Source organism: Gadus chalcogrammus, chromosome 4 (genome assembly GCF_026213295.1).
Source record: "Gadus chalcogrammus isolate NIFS_2021 chromosome 4, NIFS_Gcha_1.0, whole genome shotgun sequence".
Taxonomy (NCBI): Eukaryota; Metazoa; Chordata; class Actinopteri; order Gadiformes; family Gadidae; genus Gadus; species Gadus chalcogrammus.
In genome coordinates this window covers 7,327,800-7,347,570 of record NC_079415.1, presented here as the reverse complement: position 1 = coordinate 7,347,570, position 19,771 = coordinate 7,327,800, and the positions used below count along the sequence as shown (strand labels likewise).

The 19,771-nt window shown below is 44.8% G+C and overlaps 2 protein-coding genes across 2 annotated transcripts; one reads left to right on the top strand and one right to left on the bottom strand.

The window, feature by feature from the left end:
• Positions 1-738: 738 nt before the first annotated feature.
• On the bottom strand, positions 739-16,156 carry dmtn (dematin actin binding protein). Its single transcript, XM_056588809.1, has 16 exons — positions 16,074-16,156; positions 12,031-12,079; positions 11,848-11,928; positions 11,308-11,451; positions 9,720-9,761; positions 9,058-9,187; positions 8,570-8,614; positions 6,594-6,725; positions 5,930-6,030; positions 4,860-4,962; positions 4,231-4,280; positions 3,949-3,994; positions 3,771-3,778; positions 3,133-3,198; positions 2,668-2,748; positions 739-2,132 (listed from the first exon to the last, which is right to left on the bottom strand). Exons 2-16 carry the CDS (start codon positions 12,037-12,039, stop codon positions 2,019-2,021), a joined length of 1,152 nt encoding a protein of 383 aa, XP_056444784.1. The 5' UTR covers positions 12,040-12,079; positions 16,074-16,156; the 3' UTR covers positions 739-2,018.
• A 630-nt stretch (positions 16,157-16,786) lies between these two features.
• pbdc1 (polysaccharide biosynthesis domain containing 1) lies at positions 16,787-19,268 on the top strand. Its single transcript, XM_056588333.1, has 6 exons — positions 16,787-16,881; positions 17,380-17,445; positions 17,649-17,708; positions 17,842-17,982; positions 18,235-18,346; positions 18,435-19,268. The coding sequence occupies exons 1-6, from the start codon at positions 16,852-16,854 to the stop codon at positions 18,527-18,529; spliced, it is 504 nt and encodes a 167-aa protein (XP_056444308.1). The 5' UTR covers positions 16,787-16,851; the 3' UTR covers positions 18,530-19,268.
• The last annotated feature ends 503 nt before the right edge of the window (positions 19,269-19,771 follow it).

The following is a 19,771-nucleotide window of genomic DNA, read 5'->3' as shown; positions in this document are numbered from 1 at the left end:
GGTTATTGGTTGTAATTGAAAGAAGGTGTTTTTTTTTTTTTCTAGTTTTTTTCAGGTGTGTGTGTGTGCGTGTGTATGATGCTGAAGGATGCAAATAGGGAGGGGTGGGTTTGACGTTTCTTTATGTTTGGGTGTGGGGAAGGGGGGTGGGCGGGCAGGGGGGGTGTTTACGCTTTGAGGTCATTTTTCTTCAGACTTCTGTTAAGTACGTGGAGCATATCTCACCGAATGTACAGAAATGGATAATCAAGATTTTCTTTATAGCTAAAATACGGAGGGGGACGGGGTGGGGGGGGGGGCGGGAGGGGAAAGATTTTTTTTTTTTGTCAAGTACTTGTACCGCAAGGCCTCTCAATTATGTAGATGTTTCACTCCATTCAATAAAAAAAATTACAAAGAAGTTGTGTTGTGTGTGTATTTGGGCTCCTACACTTCTGACACCTGATTGGTCGTGCTCTGCACTGCCGTCTGCGCGGCAGATGATATCAACGGAGGGATAGACCTCTGAGGGATACGCTGTCCACTGACGGGGAGAACTCTCCAAGAGGGCATGGTTTATGTGCAGAGCACGCGGTGCTTGGCAACACTATGCAGGGACCCGTGTAGACAAATGAGAGGTAATTTATGCAGCGCGCTTTGAATGAAGTGTACCTCACATTTTCACGAGGCACACTGTTTTGTTATCTGCTTGAGAGGCTCTTCATACTCATGAATTTCATTGGATACCCCATTGTTTTGTTTAGAGGAAGAAAAGAAACCATACCAAATCCTAAGCTTTAATTTTTTTTGTCGTATTTAATTTATTTGCTTTATTGTACAACCAACAGAAAGGAGAGTGGAGGTTTGGCGGAAAAGCAAGCAGGATGCAGCTATCGTTGTTGGATAATGAATGAGCGCACACCACAAAACGACGAAGGAATAGTGCGTTTCAGTTATTGGATAAGCTACCTCATCACACGATTGAACACCTAATTGATCATTAGTACGTTTTTGTTTGAAGTATGGTATTTTTATAAATGAGAAAAAAAAAAAAAAAACTTTCCAGAAATGGTCCATCCCATTCACTGTGGCTCATGGGGAAATGAAAAAAAATATCTGTACAGAAAGTTTTTCCTTACAATATAAAAAGCAACGTAATAACATTGTAACAAACAGCCCCCCCCTAAGGCAGATAATAGTCAAACACAATCATTTAATAAATAAATTCCCACTTAGAGCCTCATTCACCTCATGGCATTATATACTGAACACACTCAAACTTGAGAAACTAGTCCTACTGGATATCGATGACATTTCCCCCTATTATCAAACCTTTACAATCCTGGTCACCTCCGAGATGACGCAATATTTGCCCAAGGACAGTATGTAATAACATCCAAATGTTCATTAATGAATCAAAACGTATGTGTGAGGGTGATGGCGCGCTGTGAATACGGACAAAACACAGAGTACTCTAGGAGATGAGATGCTAACGGCTAGCTATGGTGATTGTTAGTGCTGCACTGGTGATGTCGGAGGGAACGTCTCCCCTTGGAATGCTGACCGCTCAACTGCCAGTGCACCAGTTGATGGTCGTTAGTGTCCGAGTCATAGGTTAGTAAGAGCCGGAGTTCTCGCTATATATATACATCTGATATAATAATCCTATTCCAATCATTATACTATGTATAGTCCACTCTGCACAGCCGTCAGAAACGGGCCTATAGGATGGGACCACAGACGGGAGGTTTTGGTTGGGTTAGTAGTATAGACTAATATGGCAGATACTATACTATAGTTGTTCCAAGGTTTAGTAGTTTGGTTAGAAGGTTAACCAATCCCCAGCAAGCAAACATCATCTCACACTAATAGGTTGCCACGTGATTGCCACAAGTTGCGAGTGATATTGCCTGGTCCAATTTCAGCCAATTAGATAGCCCCTGACGTTTGATTGATGGATGTGATTGGTTACCCTTTAGTGGTCCTTGGTTTCACGCAGAGCAGAGGTTCTCTATTTCAAGGAATGATGTCACTTCCTGTTAGAAAAGTGAGACTTTCTTCTTGAGTTCATTTCGTTTCCATAGCGACAGGCGGTCGAACTCGGCGATGGGCATTCCGAACAGCTGCTGAAAATCCTCTGGAGACAGATGCCTCTGAAGAGAGAAAAGGGGCATTGGTATCTTATGTCTCTCTCTCTCTCTCTCTCTCTCTCTCTCTCTCTCTCTCTCTCTCTCTCTCTCTCTCTCTCTAACTAACTAACTCTTTCATGATCTCTGTATCTCTACCTCATACATACACACACACACACACACACACACACACACACACACACACACACACACACACACACACACACACACACACACACACACACACACACACACACACACCACAATCCCGCTCATGGGTGGCAAACTTTGATATCTCTCTCTATTCTCTCTCTCTATTCTCTCTCTCTATTCTCTCTCTCTCTCTCTCTCTCTCTCTCTCTCTCTCTCTCTCTCTCTCTCTCTCTCTCTCTCTCTCTCTCTCTCTCTCTCTCTCTCTCTCTCTCTCTCTCTCTCTCTCCTCTCTCTCTCTCTCTCTCTCTCTCTCTCTCTCTCTCTCTCTCTCTCTCTCTCTCTGACCCCACCCTCTGTCTCTTTAACCAGACTACACCCTGATCCTCCTCCGCGGTGAGACTCATACCTCTAGTCGGGTCCGGTCGACTCCCGGCGGCAGCTTAGTGCGCCCCCTGTGTGTCACGATGAGCGTTTCATACGGGTGGATCTGGACAGAGACACAAAAACGCGCATGAATACTAACGAAGGACAGGTAAACAGTTTTAAAATCAATTGTTCAGACCATCAAGGCGTTTTATAATAAGTATATACTACGATTACAAACCAATATAACTATTATTTTCTAAAAGGATTACAGATAAGAGTAACGGATTACATTTATGGATTACGTTTGGAGATCCAAATTACAGAATTACTAAAAGCATTTTAATCAAATCTATTGCAAAATACTGAGGAAGTATAGAGCGGCTGAAAGCCAAGCAACTGGGTTCGATCCCCAATGGCCTCATCGTCTTTGAGCAGAACCTCCTAACTCGGTAACGCCCTCAGATGAACAGATAGTAGAGCGGGTGGGACCGGAAGAGGCTGTCACCTTTTGCTCCAGAATACTAGGGAGTGAGTTCCCTCTGTCCAGCCTCTCCCTCCTAGACTCCCCATCCTACACACACACACCACACATACACACACACACACACACACACACACACGCACACGCACACACGCACACAGGCACAAAGACAAGCACTCACACACACACAGAAACAGACACAGGCACACACAAACGCATACACGCACGCACGCACACACACACACACACACACACACACACACACACACACACACACACACACACACACACACACACACACACACACACACACAGGGTCATATAAACAGAACAGCCGAATAGAGATGGTGAACCCAACAGGAAGCAGGACGCCAGAGCAACACAGTGTATCTATATCGATACACCGGAGCATGTGCTTGTGCATGCATTGCACAAGATGCAAACCAAAAAGATGTAGATTGTGCAGCAAAAGTGATTATGACTAGCCTATTTTGCACTTATTTCACCCCGCATGGGAAAAAATGAATTGCAAGAAAATCAAGAAAGCAAACATAAACATAAATCCTTTTTTATTCAGTCTTCATGTCAAAACAAGTGAGTGCAGCAAAAGCAGGTTATTTGCCATGCGCATGCCACACAAACAGTGAAACCATGGAACTTACCTGAGCTGCTGTGAAATAAGAGTGGTAGAGATAGATAGATTCATCAGTGGGGCCTGGTGCATTGCCATTCTACTTCACACAGCTCTCGACTGTCCACCATTTTGTATTTTGAAAGTGACATTTCACTGTTTTAGACATATGTTTCTCTAATGCGGCGTCTGTCACAAAAAACACATACCTAGTGGTCCTTTGTCGCTCTCTATAGGAAATTCAGCAGACTGCATCTGAAATAAATTAAAGTTTTCCTATTTTTTTATTTGCTTCAAAATATAGAAGCTATTTAGGCAAATAACAATGTACAATTGAACAAATAATAACATAAAGGATATATGTATAGGAAAATTAAACACCAAAAATATATAGGCCTATATACGTATATTAATATATAAAAAAGAAGAAGACATACAGAATTAATTTCAGGCACTTTATTCCTAGCGATCAGAAGTTTAGATGTTCTTACCCTGGTCAGGCCTGAGCGACAGGGAGAGTGTGTGACCCCAGAGGTTAGACCTGAAGGATTGAGAAGCTGTTAGAAGAGTGCAAGGGTGGAGGATCGAGGTGGGGGAACAGCCTATAACCTATGATGCTTTCCTGTCTTCAAATGTTTCCAATGATTGGACCTTTTCACTGAATCTTTTTATTTCGAAAGTGTAGGAGGAGGGTGGAGAAACTAAAACAAGCTTTCTTGCATCTTTGACTCCAAATGTCATAGTATTTTTCCTTATATGTACTATTTTCTACTATTTTCCCGTATGTTTTCAATGTAAGGTGCATTTTCAACTCAAGTTATAAAGGGTGCCTTCAAATAAAGTAGTCCTGAATTAACTAAGCATAAACAACCTAATGAAAACACATTTAGAAGACTAATCCTAAACCATTGAGGCTGAGAGTGATCAATATCAGAGCAACAAAGGAAATCACTACAGTGTGTGTGTGCGTGTGTGTGTGTGTGTGTGTGTGTGTGTGTGTGTGTGTGTGTGTGTGTGTGTGTGTGTGTGTGTGTGTGTGTGTGTGTGTGTGTGTGTGTGTGTGTGTGTGTGTGTGTGTGTGTGTGTGTGTGTGTTATGATGTATAACCAAGGGTTCTCACTGGTGTGCATGTGTGTTCTGTCTGGCAGAGACTGTGTCTTTCTCCTGAAGGAGACCTTCTCCTTCTCCTCCTTCAGGATCAGACGGCCAAGGTTAGACTTGATCTGAGAGAGGGACACAGTTTCACAGGTCATTCACTTCACAGCTTCCGCAGTCCTACTGTGTCATGTCAGACCTTCTGATCCAGTAGTCCTACTGTTTTATAGCAGAACTTCTGATCCAGTAGTCCTACTGTTTTATAGCAGAACTTCTGATCCAGTAGTCCTACTGTTTTATAGCAGACCTTCTGATCCAGTAGTCCTACTGTTTTATAGCAGAACTTCTGATCCAGTAGTCCTACTGTGTTATAGCAGAACCTCTAATCCAGTAGTCCTACTGTTTTATAGCAGACCTTCTGATCCAGTAGTCCTACTGTGTCATAGCAGACCTTCTGATCCAGTAGTCCTACTGTGTTATAGCAGAACTTCTGATCCAGTAGTCCTACTGTTTTATAGCAGAACTTCTGATCCAGTAGTCCTACTGTTTTATAGCAGACCTTCTGATCCAGTAGTCCTACTGTGTTATAGCAGAACCTCTAATCCAGTAGTCCTACTGTTTTATAGCAGACCTTCTGATCCAGTAGTCCTACTGTGTCATAGCAGACCTTCTGATCCAGTAGTCCTACTGTGTTATAGCAGAACTTCTGATCCAGTAGTCCTACTGTTTTATAGCAGAACTTCTGATCCAGTAGTCCTACTGTTTTATAGCAGAACTTCTGATCAAGCACTCCTACTCTAGCAGAACTGCAAGGGGCAGAGTTTAGCCTTGGGTAACGGATATATTCTACCCAAAAAAGCTCAAGTTAGTAGATTTAGCATTTTACCACTGCTGGCCGTGTTCATGTTCGCCAATCAAACGCTTACAGCTCCCCGCCTCCAGCGACACGATTGGTCGAAAGAAAATGAAACGCCCTGTTCACCCAGATCTGAGCATGTCTGCCATCACACCTTAGATATGAACCTAAAGTCTGATTTGTGAAACTACTTCACACCCTCTCCCCACATGCATGTGGAGGCGTGTGTGTACACACACCTTCTCCAGCTCCTGCTCCTGCAGTTTCTTGGCCTCCTCAGTGAGGTCCTCGAACTCGTCATCGTCCTCCTCCTCCAGCTTCTTCTTGCTCCACTCGATCTCTAGAAGAGGCAGAGACAAGACAAACAACGTGTGATCTCCTGCTGCCGCGAGACATATGCCCTCTCTGTGGAGGGTTTTGAGCTATTTTCTATTGCTTTTGTTTGTCTGAGTTTGTGTGTGTAGGGCTTTGTGTGTGTGTGTCTGTCTGTTCATTTGTTTCTTTGTTTATTCAAAAGATCCCTATCAGCTATTCTTTCGGGGGTTCCAAGCTGAGATACACTACATACGTAAGAGACTACGTGCAAAAACATAAATTGCACTGATATACATACATTTACATCAATATTCGATAATAAAATAACTTAAATAACCTAACCCTAGATTTATAATAATAATAATAAATAAATAATATATATAAATACATAAAAATTCAAAGCCTGTCAACACTGATGCTACAATTCGGTAGATTATAAAGCAAAACACGAATATAACAAACTAGCCCAGAGTTGTGCCTCCTAAAAGTCTGTCTGTGTGTGTGTGCGTCTGTGTGCGTCTGTGTGTTTGTCTGTCTGGATGTGTGTCTGCATGCCTGTGTGTGTGTGTGTCTGCTTGTGTGTGTTACCCATGGAGGCCAGGGAGGGGGGGCAGGGCCAGTACTCGGTCTCTATCTTGGAGGGCAGGCTGGGGTCCGGTCGCTGGGCCGCCGGGAACTGGGAGGACTGGATGATGCTCCCCTCACCATGCTTGGCCCCTTCTGGAGAGAGAGAGGGGGCGAGAGACACTGGGTTACAGCTAGAGAGAGAGGGGGCGAGAGACACTGGGTTACAGATAGAGAGAGAGGGGGCGAGAGACACTGGGTTACAGCTAGAGAGAGAGGGGGCGAGAGACACTGGGTTACAGCTAGAGAGAGAGGTGGGGCGAGAGACACTGGGTTACAGCTTGAGAGAGAGGGGGCGAGAGACACTGGGTTACAGCTAGAGAGAGAGGGGGCGAGAGAGACTGGGTTACAGCTAGAGAGAGAGGGGACGAGAGACACTGGGTTACAGCTAGAGAGAGAGGGGGCGAGAGACACTGGGTTACAGATAGAGAGAGAGGGGGCGAGAGACACTGGGTTACAGCTAGAGAGAGAGGGGGCGAGAGACACTGGGGTACAGATAGAGAGAGAGGGGGCGAGAGACACTGGGGTACAGATAGAGAGAGAGGGGACGAGAGACACTGGGTTACAGCTAGAGAGAGAGGGGGCGAGAGACACTGGGTTACATCTAGAGAGAGAGGGGGCGAGAGACACTGGGTTACAGCTAGAGAGAGAGGGGGCGAGAGACACTGGGTTACAGCTAGAGAGAGAGGGGGCGAGAGACACTGGGTTACAGCTAGAGAGAGAGGGGGCGAGAGACACTGGGTTACAGCTAGAGAGAGAGGTGGGGCGAGAGACACCGGGTTACAGCTAGAGAGAGAGGGGGCGAGAGACACCGGGTTACAGCTAGAGAGAGAGGGGGCGAGAGACACTGGGTTACAGCCAGAGAGAGAAGGGGCGAGAGACACTGGGTTACAGCTAGAGAGAGAGGGGGCGAGAGACACTGGGTTACAGATAGAGAGAGAGGGGGCGAGAGACACTGGGTTACAGCTAGAGAGAGAGGGGGCGAGAGACACTGGGTTACAGCTAGAGAGAGAGGGGGCGAGAGACACTGGGTTACAGCTAGAGAGAGAGGGGGCGAGAGACACTGGGTTACAGCTAGAGAGAGAGGTGGGGCGAGAGACACTGGGTTACAGCTTGAGAGAGAGGGGGCGAGAGACACTGGGTTACAGCTAGAGAGAGAGGGGGCGAGAGAGACTGGGTTACAGCTAGAGAGAGAGGGGGCGAGAGAGACTGGGTTACAGCTAGAGAGAGAGGGGGCGAGAGACACTGGGTTAGAGCTAGAGAGAAAGGGGGCGAGAGACACTGGGTTACAGCTAGAGAGAGAGGGGGCGAGAGACACTGGGTTACAGCTAGAGAGAGAGGTGGGGCGAGAGACACCGGGTTACAGCTAGAGAGAGAGGGGGCGAGAGACACTGGGTTACAGCTAGAGAGAGAGGGGGCGAGAGACACTGGGTTACAGCCAGAGAGAGAAGGGGCGAGAGACACTGGGTTACAGCTAGAGAGAAAGGGGGCGAGAGACACTGGGTAACAGTTAGAGAGAGAGGGGCCGTGAGACACCGGGTTACAGCTAGAGAGAGAGGGGGCGAGAGACACTGGGTTACAGCCAGAGAGAGAGGGGGCGAGAGACACTGGGGTACAGATAGAGAGAGAGGGGGCGAGAGACACTGGGTTACAGCTAGAGAGAGAGGGGGCGAGAGACACTGGGTTACAGCCAGAGAGAGAGGGGGCGAGAGACACTGGGGTACAGCTAGAGAGAGATGGGGCGAGAGAGAAACTGGGTTACAGATAAAGAAAGGGGGGGGGGAATAAACTGGGATATATTTAGAGAAAGGGAGAGAAACACTGAGTCATAGAAGGGGCGAGAGACATTGGGTTATAGCTAGAGAGAGAGAGGATGAGAGGCACTTGGTTGTGGCTAGAAGAATGAGAGAGGGAGAGAAAGAGAGAGCAGTAATGCATACCTTGTTTATAGATGGGTGGTTTCCCATAGATGTTGGAGCCATTATCTTAAGAACAGAGCAGAGAGGTGAAGCCATATATTAATGTAACGCACATGGGTGGTATTTCATTAATCATTCAATAATGTAATGCATTTGTGTGTCTGTACTTAAGCAATGCTGAATTGTTCTTGTGGGTGTTTATTTGTGTGTGTGTGTGTGTGTGTGTGTGTGTGTGTGTGTGTGTGTGTGTGTGTGTGTGTGTGTGTGTGTGTGTGTGTGTGTGTGTGTGTGTGTGTGTGTGTTTGTGTATGCTTGCATGGTTGTGTGCCTGTGTTTGCTTACGTGCGTGTCGAGCATGGTTGTGTGTGTGTGTGTATGTGTGTGTGTCAGTATGTTCGTACACCTGTATGGTGTATGTGTCTGAGTATGTGTCTGCATACCTGATGTGTGTATGTGTGTATGTGTGTGTGTGTGTGTGTGTGTGTGTGTGTTTGCATGCGCGTGTGTACCTGGTGTGTGAAAGTGCTGCATGCTGATCTTGCGGCCCTGGTGTAGTTGCAGAGATGATCCACCAGGGGAGCCACTCTCACTCTCTGCTGTACTCTTCAGTTGAACCTCTTCACAACTCACCTTCATTCTCTTTAAACAATGAAACATTTAAACAGATATTAGATAATGATTACATATCTGGGACTACACTAGATCCAACACAATCAGTGCAGATGATATATGGTCATTTTATGAGTTTTGTCTCTTCGTAAGTAAGTTAAAAATAGTGAAACTGAAGTAGCCCTCCAATGTATTTGAATCATATAGTATTTAGCTAAAGGGCAAACCAGGTTTGAACCGGGTGTGAAGAAGCCATGATAAATAACCAGTCTGTCTTGTGGAACTTCTGTTTTAAAAGGGAGCCTGGAGGACCAATCTGGTGGAGCTTGAACTGTGATTGAGCCGATTGGTCTATAGACACGGTTATAAGGGCGGAACGGCAGCTTAATGGACCAATGGCTTGACCACAAATCTGAATGCAAACGGAAGGGAGGGAACTCAATCGGTAAAAGCTACACATTGGGTCAGAGTAAAACCAAATGACAAGGTTAAAGGAGCAGTACTTGAGTGTAGGTGAGGTTCCAACATGTTAAAGAAGCAGTATCAGGAGGTTGATTCGTACCTCAGGAGATGCCGGGGTAGAAGACGTTGGGGACAGGGATCTCTGGAGGTCACATGACACAAAAGGAACACGTCAACATGTTATTACAATGGCATTACAGTGTTGAGGTGATGTACAGTATTTGATGTTCAGTTTATTTTTGTTAATGCAAAGCTTTCTATCTTTGCCAAACAATAATACACCGTTACCCCTTAAACCTTGCAGCTTGCATGTTGTTTGATTCAATGTCTTTGCATTGTGTAGACTTAATGTAACTGAATTCATTAAATTGAGGGATGATATAAGCCATTTGAGACTGTACCTGTGATTAAGGGCTATACAAAAAAAAAAATATATATATAATATATATATTTCCTCTTCTTCTTTAGGAGGGCCGATGTGTTTTTGTGGGACAACCCGGTAGTTTTCCACCGGCTCATTTTATAAATAAATAAATTAAGTAAGGCAGACAAAATGGGTTTTCTAAAATGATCAACATGGGGGTAGTAGACCTAGAGCAAAGTGGTGCAAACACACCATTAATGGGGTCATTTGATAGTATGATAGAGACGTCTAGTCTCTTTTCTATGAATCAGGGCATTAAGGGATGAATTATCAATGTGGGGGCTCTGTCCTTACTCAAAGTGATATAATTAGCAGGTTACCTAGGGGAGAAGGACACTTGGGAGTGAGCTAGAGGCCTTTGGTCTCTTTTACATGACAGAAGGCCCAAATTAAATGTAAGATCATCAATTTATGGGTCCTAGCCCAACAGGAAGTGACTCAAAAAGCATCATCAAATGCGCTGTGAAAACGGATTGGAAATAAAAGGCACTACAATACATAAAAATATGAATAGAGAGTTTGGGCTACCCTAGCCATAACTGCATGGTTTCAGAGGAAGCAGCGACCAATCATACAAATCCCCATGGCAACAATAGAAGACGATTATGACAATGAAAATTAATTACGTCCATAAATGTTATAAAATACATTCTAATGCTGAAACGTTCTTAAAATTTTGAATTTTACACTCAGAATAAAACAAATGTTTTATTTATTTGTCTTGCTGTTTCTTTGACCAGTCAATAGGCGGCGTTGTACCAGCTCTATTGGGTCGTTCGGGGTCATACTGCTGAAGGTCCTGTTCTGTCGTATAGGTTGGAGATCAGGTTGCTTTATCCTGGTCAATAAAGCTCCAAGGGTAGGCTTTTTTTTTTTTTTACAACAGCACATATCTGCCTTTGAAAGGTTCTGAATCAATGCATTCTACATTGACAACGTTCAAATACAACAATCGACCAGATGCTAATTTGACAACGCAGAAGGACTTTAAAATGTCAGCTGGATTAGTAGATAAAAAAAACAATAACGATATAGATGAAGTATTCAATAACTAATCAATGTTGGTATCTTTGGAATAAATGGACCATCCCATTATTGGAAAATAACGTATAATGAAATTTGAAGTTTAAACTATTTATTACTTCAGCGGATGATTTTAAACATACAGTGAATTTGTGTCGTTAAGGAGAAGGTTGTGAGAAGGGCATCTTTCTGGACCTTTCTGGACATTGGGGCTCGAACCCAGAACCTTTGGGGCCGGTACCTCTCTGCGCGGGGGGTCCAGGGAGGAGAAGCTGAGGTGGGGTCGGTAGGTCATGAGGTCGGGTCTCTCCACCTCCAGGATGGCTTTGTCCCTGGGGATGGCCGCCAGGTCCCGGTAGCCCACCACCTCGTCATCCACACGGGTCTGCACACACACGCACGCACACACACACACACACACACACAGACACACAGAACCCAAGCACCCAAACACACACACACACACACACACACACACACACACACACACACACACACACACACACACACACACACACACACACACACACACACACACACACACACACACACACACACACACACACACACCTTTCAAAGTCTATCTATTTCTGACATAACAATGTGGAGGTGTCCAGCTGATGAGACGATTGGTGGAGTGGATCCATCCATCATATTTCTCTGCGAGTGGACACTCCCACTTCTGGTGTCATAAATTTGTCATTATTTTCCGAAGTTGAACACCCAATCTACTGCTACTTTTATTTAAATGAGATGCAAAATAAAACAGTAGTGTATTTACCGTGATGCTGGTGGCAGGTGATCCAGGGGCACTAGGACCCTGGGAAGAAATGAGGCTAACTTGGGTGCCGCCTCCCTCCACCTGGGAATAATAAACCGTTTATGAAATCCACTCAACAGAGGTTGACTGTCAGACGTTGTCTGACGGTGCATTAATGTGTGTGTGTTAATCGTTGTTTATTACCTTCTGCATGACTAGGGGAAATCTGTACTCTTGGTTAGGTCGAAATGTTCTGAAAGAGGAGGAATGGAGACACAGAGACTGAGAATAAAGTTTGAAATAAGGTGCAATGGCTTGTTTCAGATAGATACAAAAGCACACTCGGGGGGCATTTCTGGGACATGGGGCCCAGGAGATCTGGGGCCCCAACCCTAAAAGCAAACCCTTAAACTGAAAATCAAACCCTAACCTTAAAACCCAACCCAAGAACCACACTCTAACCCTAAAACAAAATCATACCCCTATAAGTGAAAAAAAACACCCAACCCATAGGAAACACTACCATTGCTACCAAACCATAGAACCATAAACAAAACCCTGAAAACGGACTCTACAAGAAACCCTACCCTGCGATAAAACCCTAGAACTAAATACAAAACCCTAAAACCTGACCCAAATAGAAAACCCTAAGCTAGAACCAACCCTTAGGACCAAAACCAAACACTGGAAACATGACCTGAACAAAAAAGAAGACTTGACTGGCAACCGGAAGGTTGCTAGTTCAATCCCTGGCTCCTACCATCCGAGTGTCGAAGTGTCCCTGAGCAAGACCCCTAGCCCTAACTGCTCCATTAGTGGTGGATAGAGCTGGTAGAGCTGTCGGTTATTAGCAGCTCTGCAGACCTCGTTTTATATCCCTGCAGAAACACTCCCCGCATAAGTGCAGTGGCTTTTTGAAAACGATGTAATGTTATGTGAATTGTGATCAACAATTATAAACTTCGACCACATCACGGTAAGTGTGTCAATGGCGCAGTAGAGTGAGCTGTTGGTGTACAGTTCTTGGGACCTGGGTTCGCGCCCCGCTGAGATTGGTGCCGTTACCAATGAGCTCTTGAGACCAGCGCTGGGGTCCCACTGAGGATGATCTCAGTGGAAATCCTTCTGTTGTTAGTCAAGTTCATACTAACCTCACCCTCAAGAGTGACGGAGAAAAGAGTGAGAGGAAAAAGACCAAACCCCGAAACCTGACCCTAAAAGGAATCCCTAACCAGAGAACTGAAAACCTAACCCTAGAACCAAGAACCAAACCCTCAAACCCCACCAATAAACACACCTAACCCTAAAAGCGAAAACCAAACCCTCAAACCCCACCAATAAGGCCCCCTAACCCTAAAACCGAAAACCAAACTCTCAAACCCATCTGAAGTAAATGAAATTAAATCCCGTCGCGATCTGTTCAGAGGTTATATTTGGCATAACAATTCACGTGACATCGTTTTTCTTACAAAATCTCATCTGTACCTTTGGTTTCCATGGAGACAGATACCCCTCACCAGAATTTGAACTCAGGTCTAATTTCTGTCACGGGAGTGACACAGCTCTCTACTGTATAATAGCCCTCAATTTGAGTACACTTTGTTGTAAGTGATAGGTCTTGTTTTATAAGTAAAACCCACTTGGATCTTTGAGGACATTGGAAATCCAACTTGGTAAAGTAGTAATGTATGACATTCTACTTCCTATTTTGTCTAAATTACTTATGGATACATTATCTTTATAAGCATTAAGGGTGCCGTTTATTAATGAGCTATTATTATTTGATTGTCTTTTTAGAAATGGCCTAGTGAGAAGTGAAATGTGCAGTGAAATTTCGAATTCTAGACCACTACTGGCTTTTTGGGGTATTTTTTTGATTGATTCAAGGAATCCATCTGGCTGTCAATCACAGGAAATCCAACAAGGGGGAGGGGAAATCTTTTGGTTGTTTAGTTTTACAATCTCTCTCTCCTCTGCTATTTTTCTCTTTACAACTCTCGAATCGTACCTACAGCAGCAACTCAACAAGGACTCACATGTTCAGAGTTCACCTAGACTCTGCATAGCCTCCCTCCTTACCCCCCTCTTCATTTACTCTTCTAAAAACACTCCTTGTATGCACTTATTGTATGTTTTTACATCCTGGCACTTAGTGTATGCACTTATTGTATGTTGTACGTCCTGGCACTTAGAAATAGTGCATAGCATCGTATTGTACCTTATCCTAGCTTCTTTGTTGTGGGAATGGGTTAACCTAGCAGTTGCAGGTGTTAGGCACTTGGTTCTATGAACATCCTTGCAGTACCGACAGTAATATATAGTTGTTTCTCTTTCTTCTGACGAATGTACTTCGAAAATAAATAAATCGCTTTGGATAAAAGTGTCTGCTTAAAGGCCCTAAATGTAAATCCCCAAAGTCTAACTCGATTCGATTTACTAATCAGATTACCCTGAAGCGTGCTTGAAAAACAAGCGTTCTTAAAAATGTAGTGTAGTTAAAAACAGCGGGAAACCATGTGCTCAGACAACATGGCGGGGCCTCATACAGATGTAACCTCTGCTGAATAATGCAAACTTCCTGTGAGCCCCCAACCCCCTTATAGTCCCCCCCTCTTTCTCACTCAAAACCTGACTTCTTGTGTTCATACACCCCACCCGCCCTCCCTCCCTCCCTCTTTCCCTCCCTCCCTCCATCCTCGCAGTCTGGAGCCTTCCTCCTCTCTCCTCTCTCCTCCTCCTCCTCTCTGCTGTTTATCTGCTTGCCCAGTCAGGTTGACGCCCAGCCAGGGCTCCACAGCTGTTGCTACGGTTACACTGCTCCTCCCTTGGAGAAAACTCCCCCCCCCCCCCATCCAGGCCAGACAAACAGGCCTATCGCTTTCATATCCAGCCCTTCATAAGCAGTTTATAAAGGTAACATGGCATTGATTTCAGCCTGAAAATACTGCTTTCAAGACGTATCAACATGGGCGTTCAACACAAAGCTGCTGTAGACCTTGCAAGGTAGACCTTGAAAGGTTGAGGAAATGCAAGTACGTTTTTTGACTATCAACAAAGTAGATAAGCCAGGACACTCACACCAGATACTTTCCACTAGATATCGTTACCAAATCTGTAGTTTCTGTTTCTGAGAAACACGAACACAAAAACAGCAAACACACCTCGACACACCACCTTAACGTATCACTACGGCAGGCAGCGAGATAATAGATTAGTGCAGGCTGGACTGACAGGTCCGCCGCTGCCCTGTCGCTGGTCCGGGGTGGAACCTGACAGTGATCCGGCGCTAGGGGGATAGTGTGTCCGCCTGTCTGTGGGGGAGGAGCCGTTTGTCTGACCGTGGCAGAGAGGGAGCAGTTTTCTTATCGGTAAGAGCTTTTAACTGCCAAACCGCTGCAAAATCCATTGGTTTTAAACACAGCAACACGGGCCAGGTCAACGGAGGAACAGTAGTGCATAATCCCATTAAGTGATGATTTATAGGTCTGCCTCTGCTTTTATAATGGAGGAGACAAATTGACTTGTTGCTATATCTATAGGCTACTCAGCAACATTGATATCTGTCAGAAATGTATAGATTTTTCTTAAATAGAGTATGCAAATGTTTTACGAGCAAAGGGGTGGTTTTCTAAATCCACATAGCCTACAGGGTGGAAATCAAAACATGGTGTACATTCATTCATTTCATCAACATTTAACTGGGCTATAATAGCTCAAGATTGCCCACACAGCAAGGAGTCCAAAATAAGAGCGTGTTTTTTAAACAGCTTGGGAACCGTTGAACCTGATGTTTATTGGATAAACTGGTAGGATACATCGCGGTTCTTAAGTGGCGCTGTATCTGGCCCAGGGATAGGGCCTGTCCACCGTAGGCGAGATCCGCAGGCCTTGGGGTGTAGGAGTAGAACTACACACTTTGCTATATATGCACAGCTATAATTGAATGAAAATGCATTACGAATAGGTGTCAGGCCTACAAAATAACACAAGTCTGTGTCCAAATCGTATGTAGCCTTATTATTATGTAACAATATATTACGCTAGGAGACTGTAGGACCATCAGGCTGGTTCTCGGAAGGAATATAGCTTCAGAGTGCAGATAATGGCCTATCGATATCTTCACATCGCGGATGAAGAGGAGGAGAGAGTGCGCTCCGTAGCAATAACAAATAGACGCTACCTAAATATCAGTAATGCGCTGTAATAATGCGTTCTCAATAACATTAACAATAAGAGGACAGTCCTACCCTCAGACCACGCGGAAAATAACGTGTTTGCCTCAGCTCCGGGTCCGGTTAAAGAGCATCCGAAAAGCCAACATCACTCCGGGACATGAAGACCGCCGATGACGCTCCTTGCAATGCGTGGGGCGAGGGAGGGAGGGGGGGGCGAGGGGGGAGGGAGAAAGGTAGGGCGGGGTGGGGAAGGAGGGTGGGGTGCATGTTAGGCCTACAAGTGTAAAAGGTGGTGTTAGTGGTAGATGGGCAATTAAGGCCATGGTGGCCAATACAAACCCTATAACAGCAAACCCAAATAGGCAGGATGGATAACTGAGAGTTATGATTGGCAGATACTGAATTTATTTATATTCAGTACTTCATTTAACTAACCTAAAAATAAAAAAACTTGAAGGAAGATTGCTAATTTACAAGGGGGGGAGGAATCCCAGATAGCATTGTCATTAAAATACAAGTAGCACTACAACTCTATACGACTACAATTACAAAGCAGTCTATGTATCGCATTGCATAGTGTTGGTGTCAGGCCTGTATGTGGCAGACACACACACTATTCCTGTGTGTTAAGTCGAAAGGGCATCAACTACATCATCCTCTAATTGAAACGAGCAAAAGTCATACCCTGCGTCTTCATCATGTAATAAACGCGCTGAGACCATGCGCGTCTCAGCCAGTGTGGCCAGATTGGGAGGGACTGCTCCAATCTGGCAACACTGGCTGAGACGCGGGACCCGGGACTGTCTCTTTAATTCTCATGACGTCCTGATTCTGAGCAGAATCGAGAGAAATGGCGTCGGACAGTGGAATCGCTTCTCTGGTAAGACTCTAAATGCACAACATATCACGCCAACCTAGTGCAATTTATCCTCTGCTAACTCTTATTATCGGTGGTAATGGCATGTTTGTTGTATAAAAACATTGAATAGTAACACCGATGGACGACCGTCACGTCGCTTCTTACTGGACGTACGGTGATAGGTAAACACGTGCAATAATACCGCAGACACGGTGCAGGGTGATCCCTGATCGGGACAATCGATTCAGTTTATTAGCAGTCACATTGCATATAATTTTTATATTTGACAGTAGTGTAAGGAAATATTGAACATTGAGACCGGTGTATAAATGTATGACGGAGTTCTTCGTTGCTGGTTATTTACAATTTGGAGATGTCCATATTTTTGGGGACAAGGGAATTTCCAGCGACCTGCAGCCATAGAAGCTGCATTACGAGAATGGTGAAAGCGACCGTGAAATCGATCGTATTTCAATGTTGAAACGTTGTGTTTATCGTTTCAACGTTTATGTGTTGCAGGGGGTTGAGGGTGCAGCGTCAGCGGCACATGTGCTGTCTCTACCGGCAGACTCCTTTGGGAATAACGTAAGTGTCAATAAGCAACCTTTCCAGATGTTTCGTTTTCTCTGCTAGTTCAATCAGATAATCTCTGAGGTGGAAACGTATCCAATACTCAATATAGCAATAACCCTAACGTTAACCAGACATCATGGCAACATGACCATTAAAAATGATTGTTTTCACATCATATTTTCAAAATTGTTCCAATCTGTTTTTGTTCCATTTAGCCCCAAGTGGAGGTTATGTGGGCGATGAAAGCCTACAACCACGCAGAAGTCTACTTCAACGTAAGTGTATAAGTAATGTTCTTCAAGCGGATTGTCTCACAAACGAGAGGGTATCCAACTCGTTTTTCAGCTGATTGTGAAGGGTTCCCTTCAAAACATAGCCGTCACTGAATCCTCATCTTCTTCCCTCCAGCTCATCTCCTCCGTGGACCCCAAGTTCCTGAAGCTGACCAAGGTGGATGACACCATCTACACGGCTTTCAGGGAAACCTTCAAGGACATGGACATCAAGCTGCTCCACCCAGACCTGCTAAAGTCTGCCGAAGCAAAGGAGGTGTGTGTGTACACAAGGGTGTGGGTGTACAAGTGTGTGTGGGTGTTGGTGTGTACACGTACGAGGGGGTGTGTGTGCACATAGACAAGGGGGTGTGTGTGTGTGCGTGTGTGTGTATTGTACACGTAAGAGTATGCACTTAATAATCCAAAAGTTATAGTCCAGATTGAGGCACTCAGACATTATTCAAAATTCCAATTCCGGGTAAAAGGAGCATTTCTGATTGTACATTCCAACCTTGTTTTTGTGCAGACTTGGCGTCCATTTTGTAACCAATTCGAGGACGTCATCGAAGACTTCAACTACGGAACCCTTCTCCGTCTGAACTGTGAGCAAGACTACACGGAGGAGAACACGATATTCGGTACGTCTCTGCAATCAGACTCCAAAAAGAATCTGTCATATCCATTCTAAAAGGGCAGCGATTTTATCAGTGAACCTTTGTCTTCCAGCCACCAGGATCCAGTTCTTCGCCATTGAAATCGCCCGAAACAGAGAAGGACTCAACACCCCCGTCTTTACAGCCAAGACCAACAATAAGAGTTAGCTTCTGACTGACCCTGCACACAGACCATCCCTGAAGCTTCCCCAAGAATTCATGGACTTCAATATTAAAAAACTTAAGTCAGGTCTTTGGGTCATCCCCCCCTCTAATCCCATTCATTTGAAAATGCTCCTTTTAATTTTTGCTGGTGGTGACCGCCCTAGAAAACTATTGGAATCAAATCAAGGTTTTTCGCCTCATACGTTATCCATAAATCTTCTTGTTATATTTATATTTTCCCAATTATTTCTATGTATTGTACATTACACTGTGCCAACCATAGCGGCTTGTTTTTGTGGTAACATTTCCCACCCCAACTCCATTCTCCTTCTCCCAAGTTTCCCTGGAAAACTGAAATGAAAAACATTTTACAATCTAAGAAACTTTTTTTTGTCATCTTTATTGATTTCTTCCGTAGAATAAAAAGACACAGGCAGCACCTGTACAAACCGATGAGGTTTATTTGCAGTCACAATGCTTACACTATATGCAGCAGACATCCAAACAATTCAGCTACTCACACTATGGACCCCACACATTCACATCAGGGACAGAAACCAAATAATAAAAAAGGAACTCAAAATGAACATCCATGGGTGCGGACACTGGTTAGAGATTCGCTAGTCATCGCAAAATAAACAAAGTTAGCCGCGACTCTGCAGGGTTAATACCAAGTCGCTGTGTACTCCATTTCTATCTTTTTTTTTTTATACTTTTCCGATCTCTACCAAAGCTTGATGTTGTTGTTTTTTTCTTTATCTCTTTAAAAATTAAAACATTTCCTTCATGTGAGCATGGATGACTAGACACTGCGAATGCGATGCTACAGAACTAGAAAGGGGGGGGGGAGGGAGGGTCTTCGGGTGGTCCAAAGAGGACCTATCGGAGAGACCACCCCCGACCCAAAGCCCCCCCCTGCAGTCTCGCCACCATGAAACGCCACATGCACACCAGGCAACAGAACACTACGCCGATCCTCCGAAACCACACCACGCCACACACACGCGCACACTAACATACTTGCGCATATACGCGCTCACACACACGCACACACGCCCACTCAAAAAGGACTCCACATGGAGGACCTCCACGCCACAGAAGGAGTGCAAACAAAATGGCGTGAGGCTACACCCACACGGCCTACCAGAGGGTGGGAACATAGCAGACACCACGTTGCTTACACGCCCAAACACGACCCTGACTCAACCATAGAGTGGGACCGGGAAGGTGTCCCACTGAAGACCT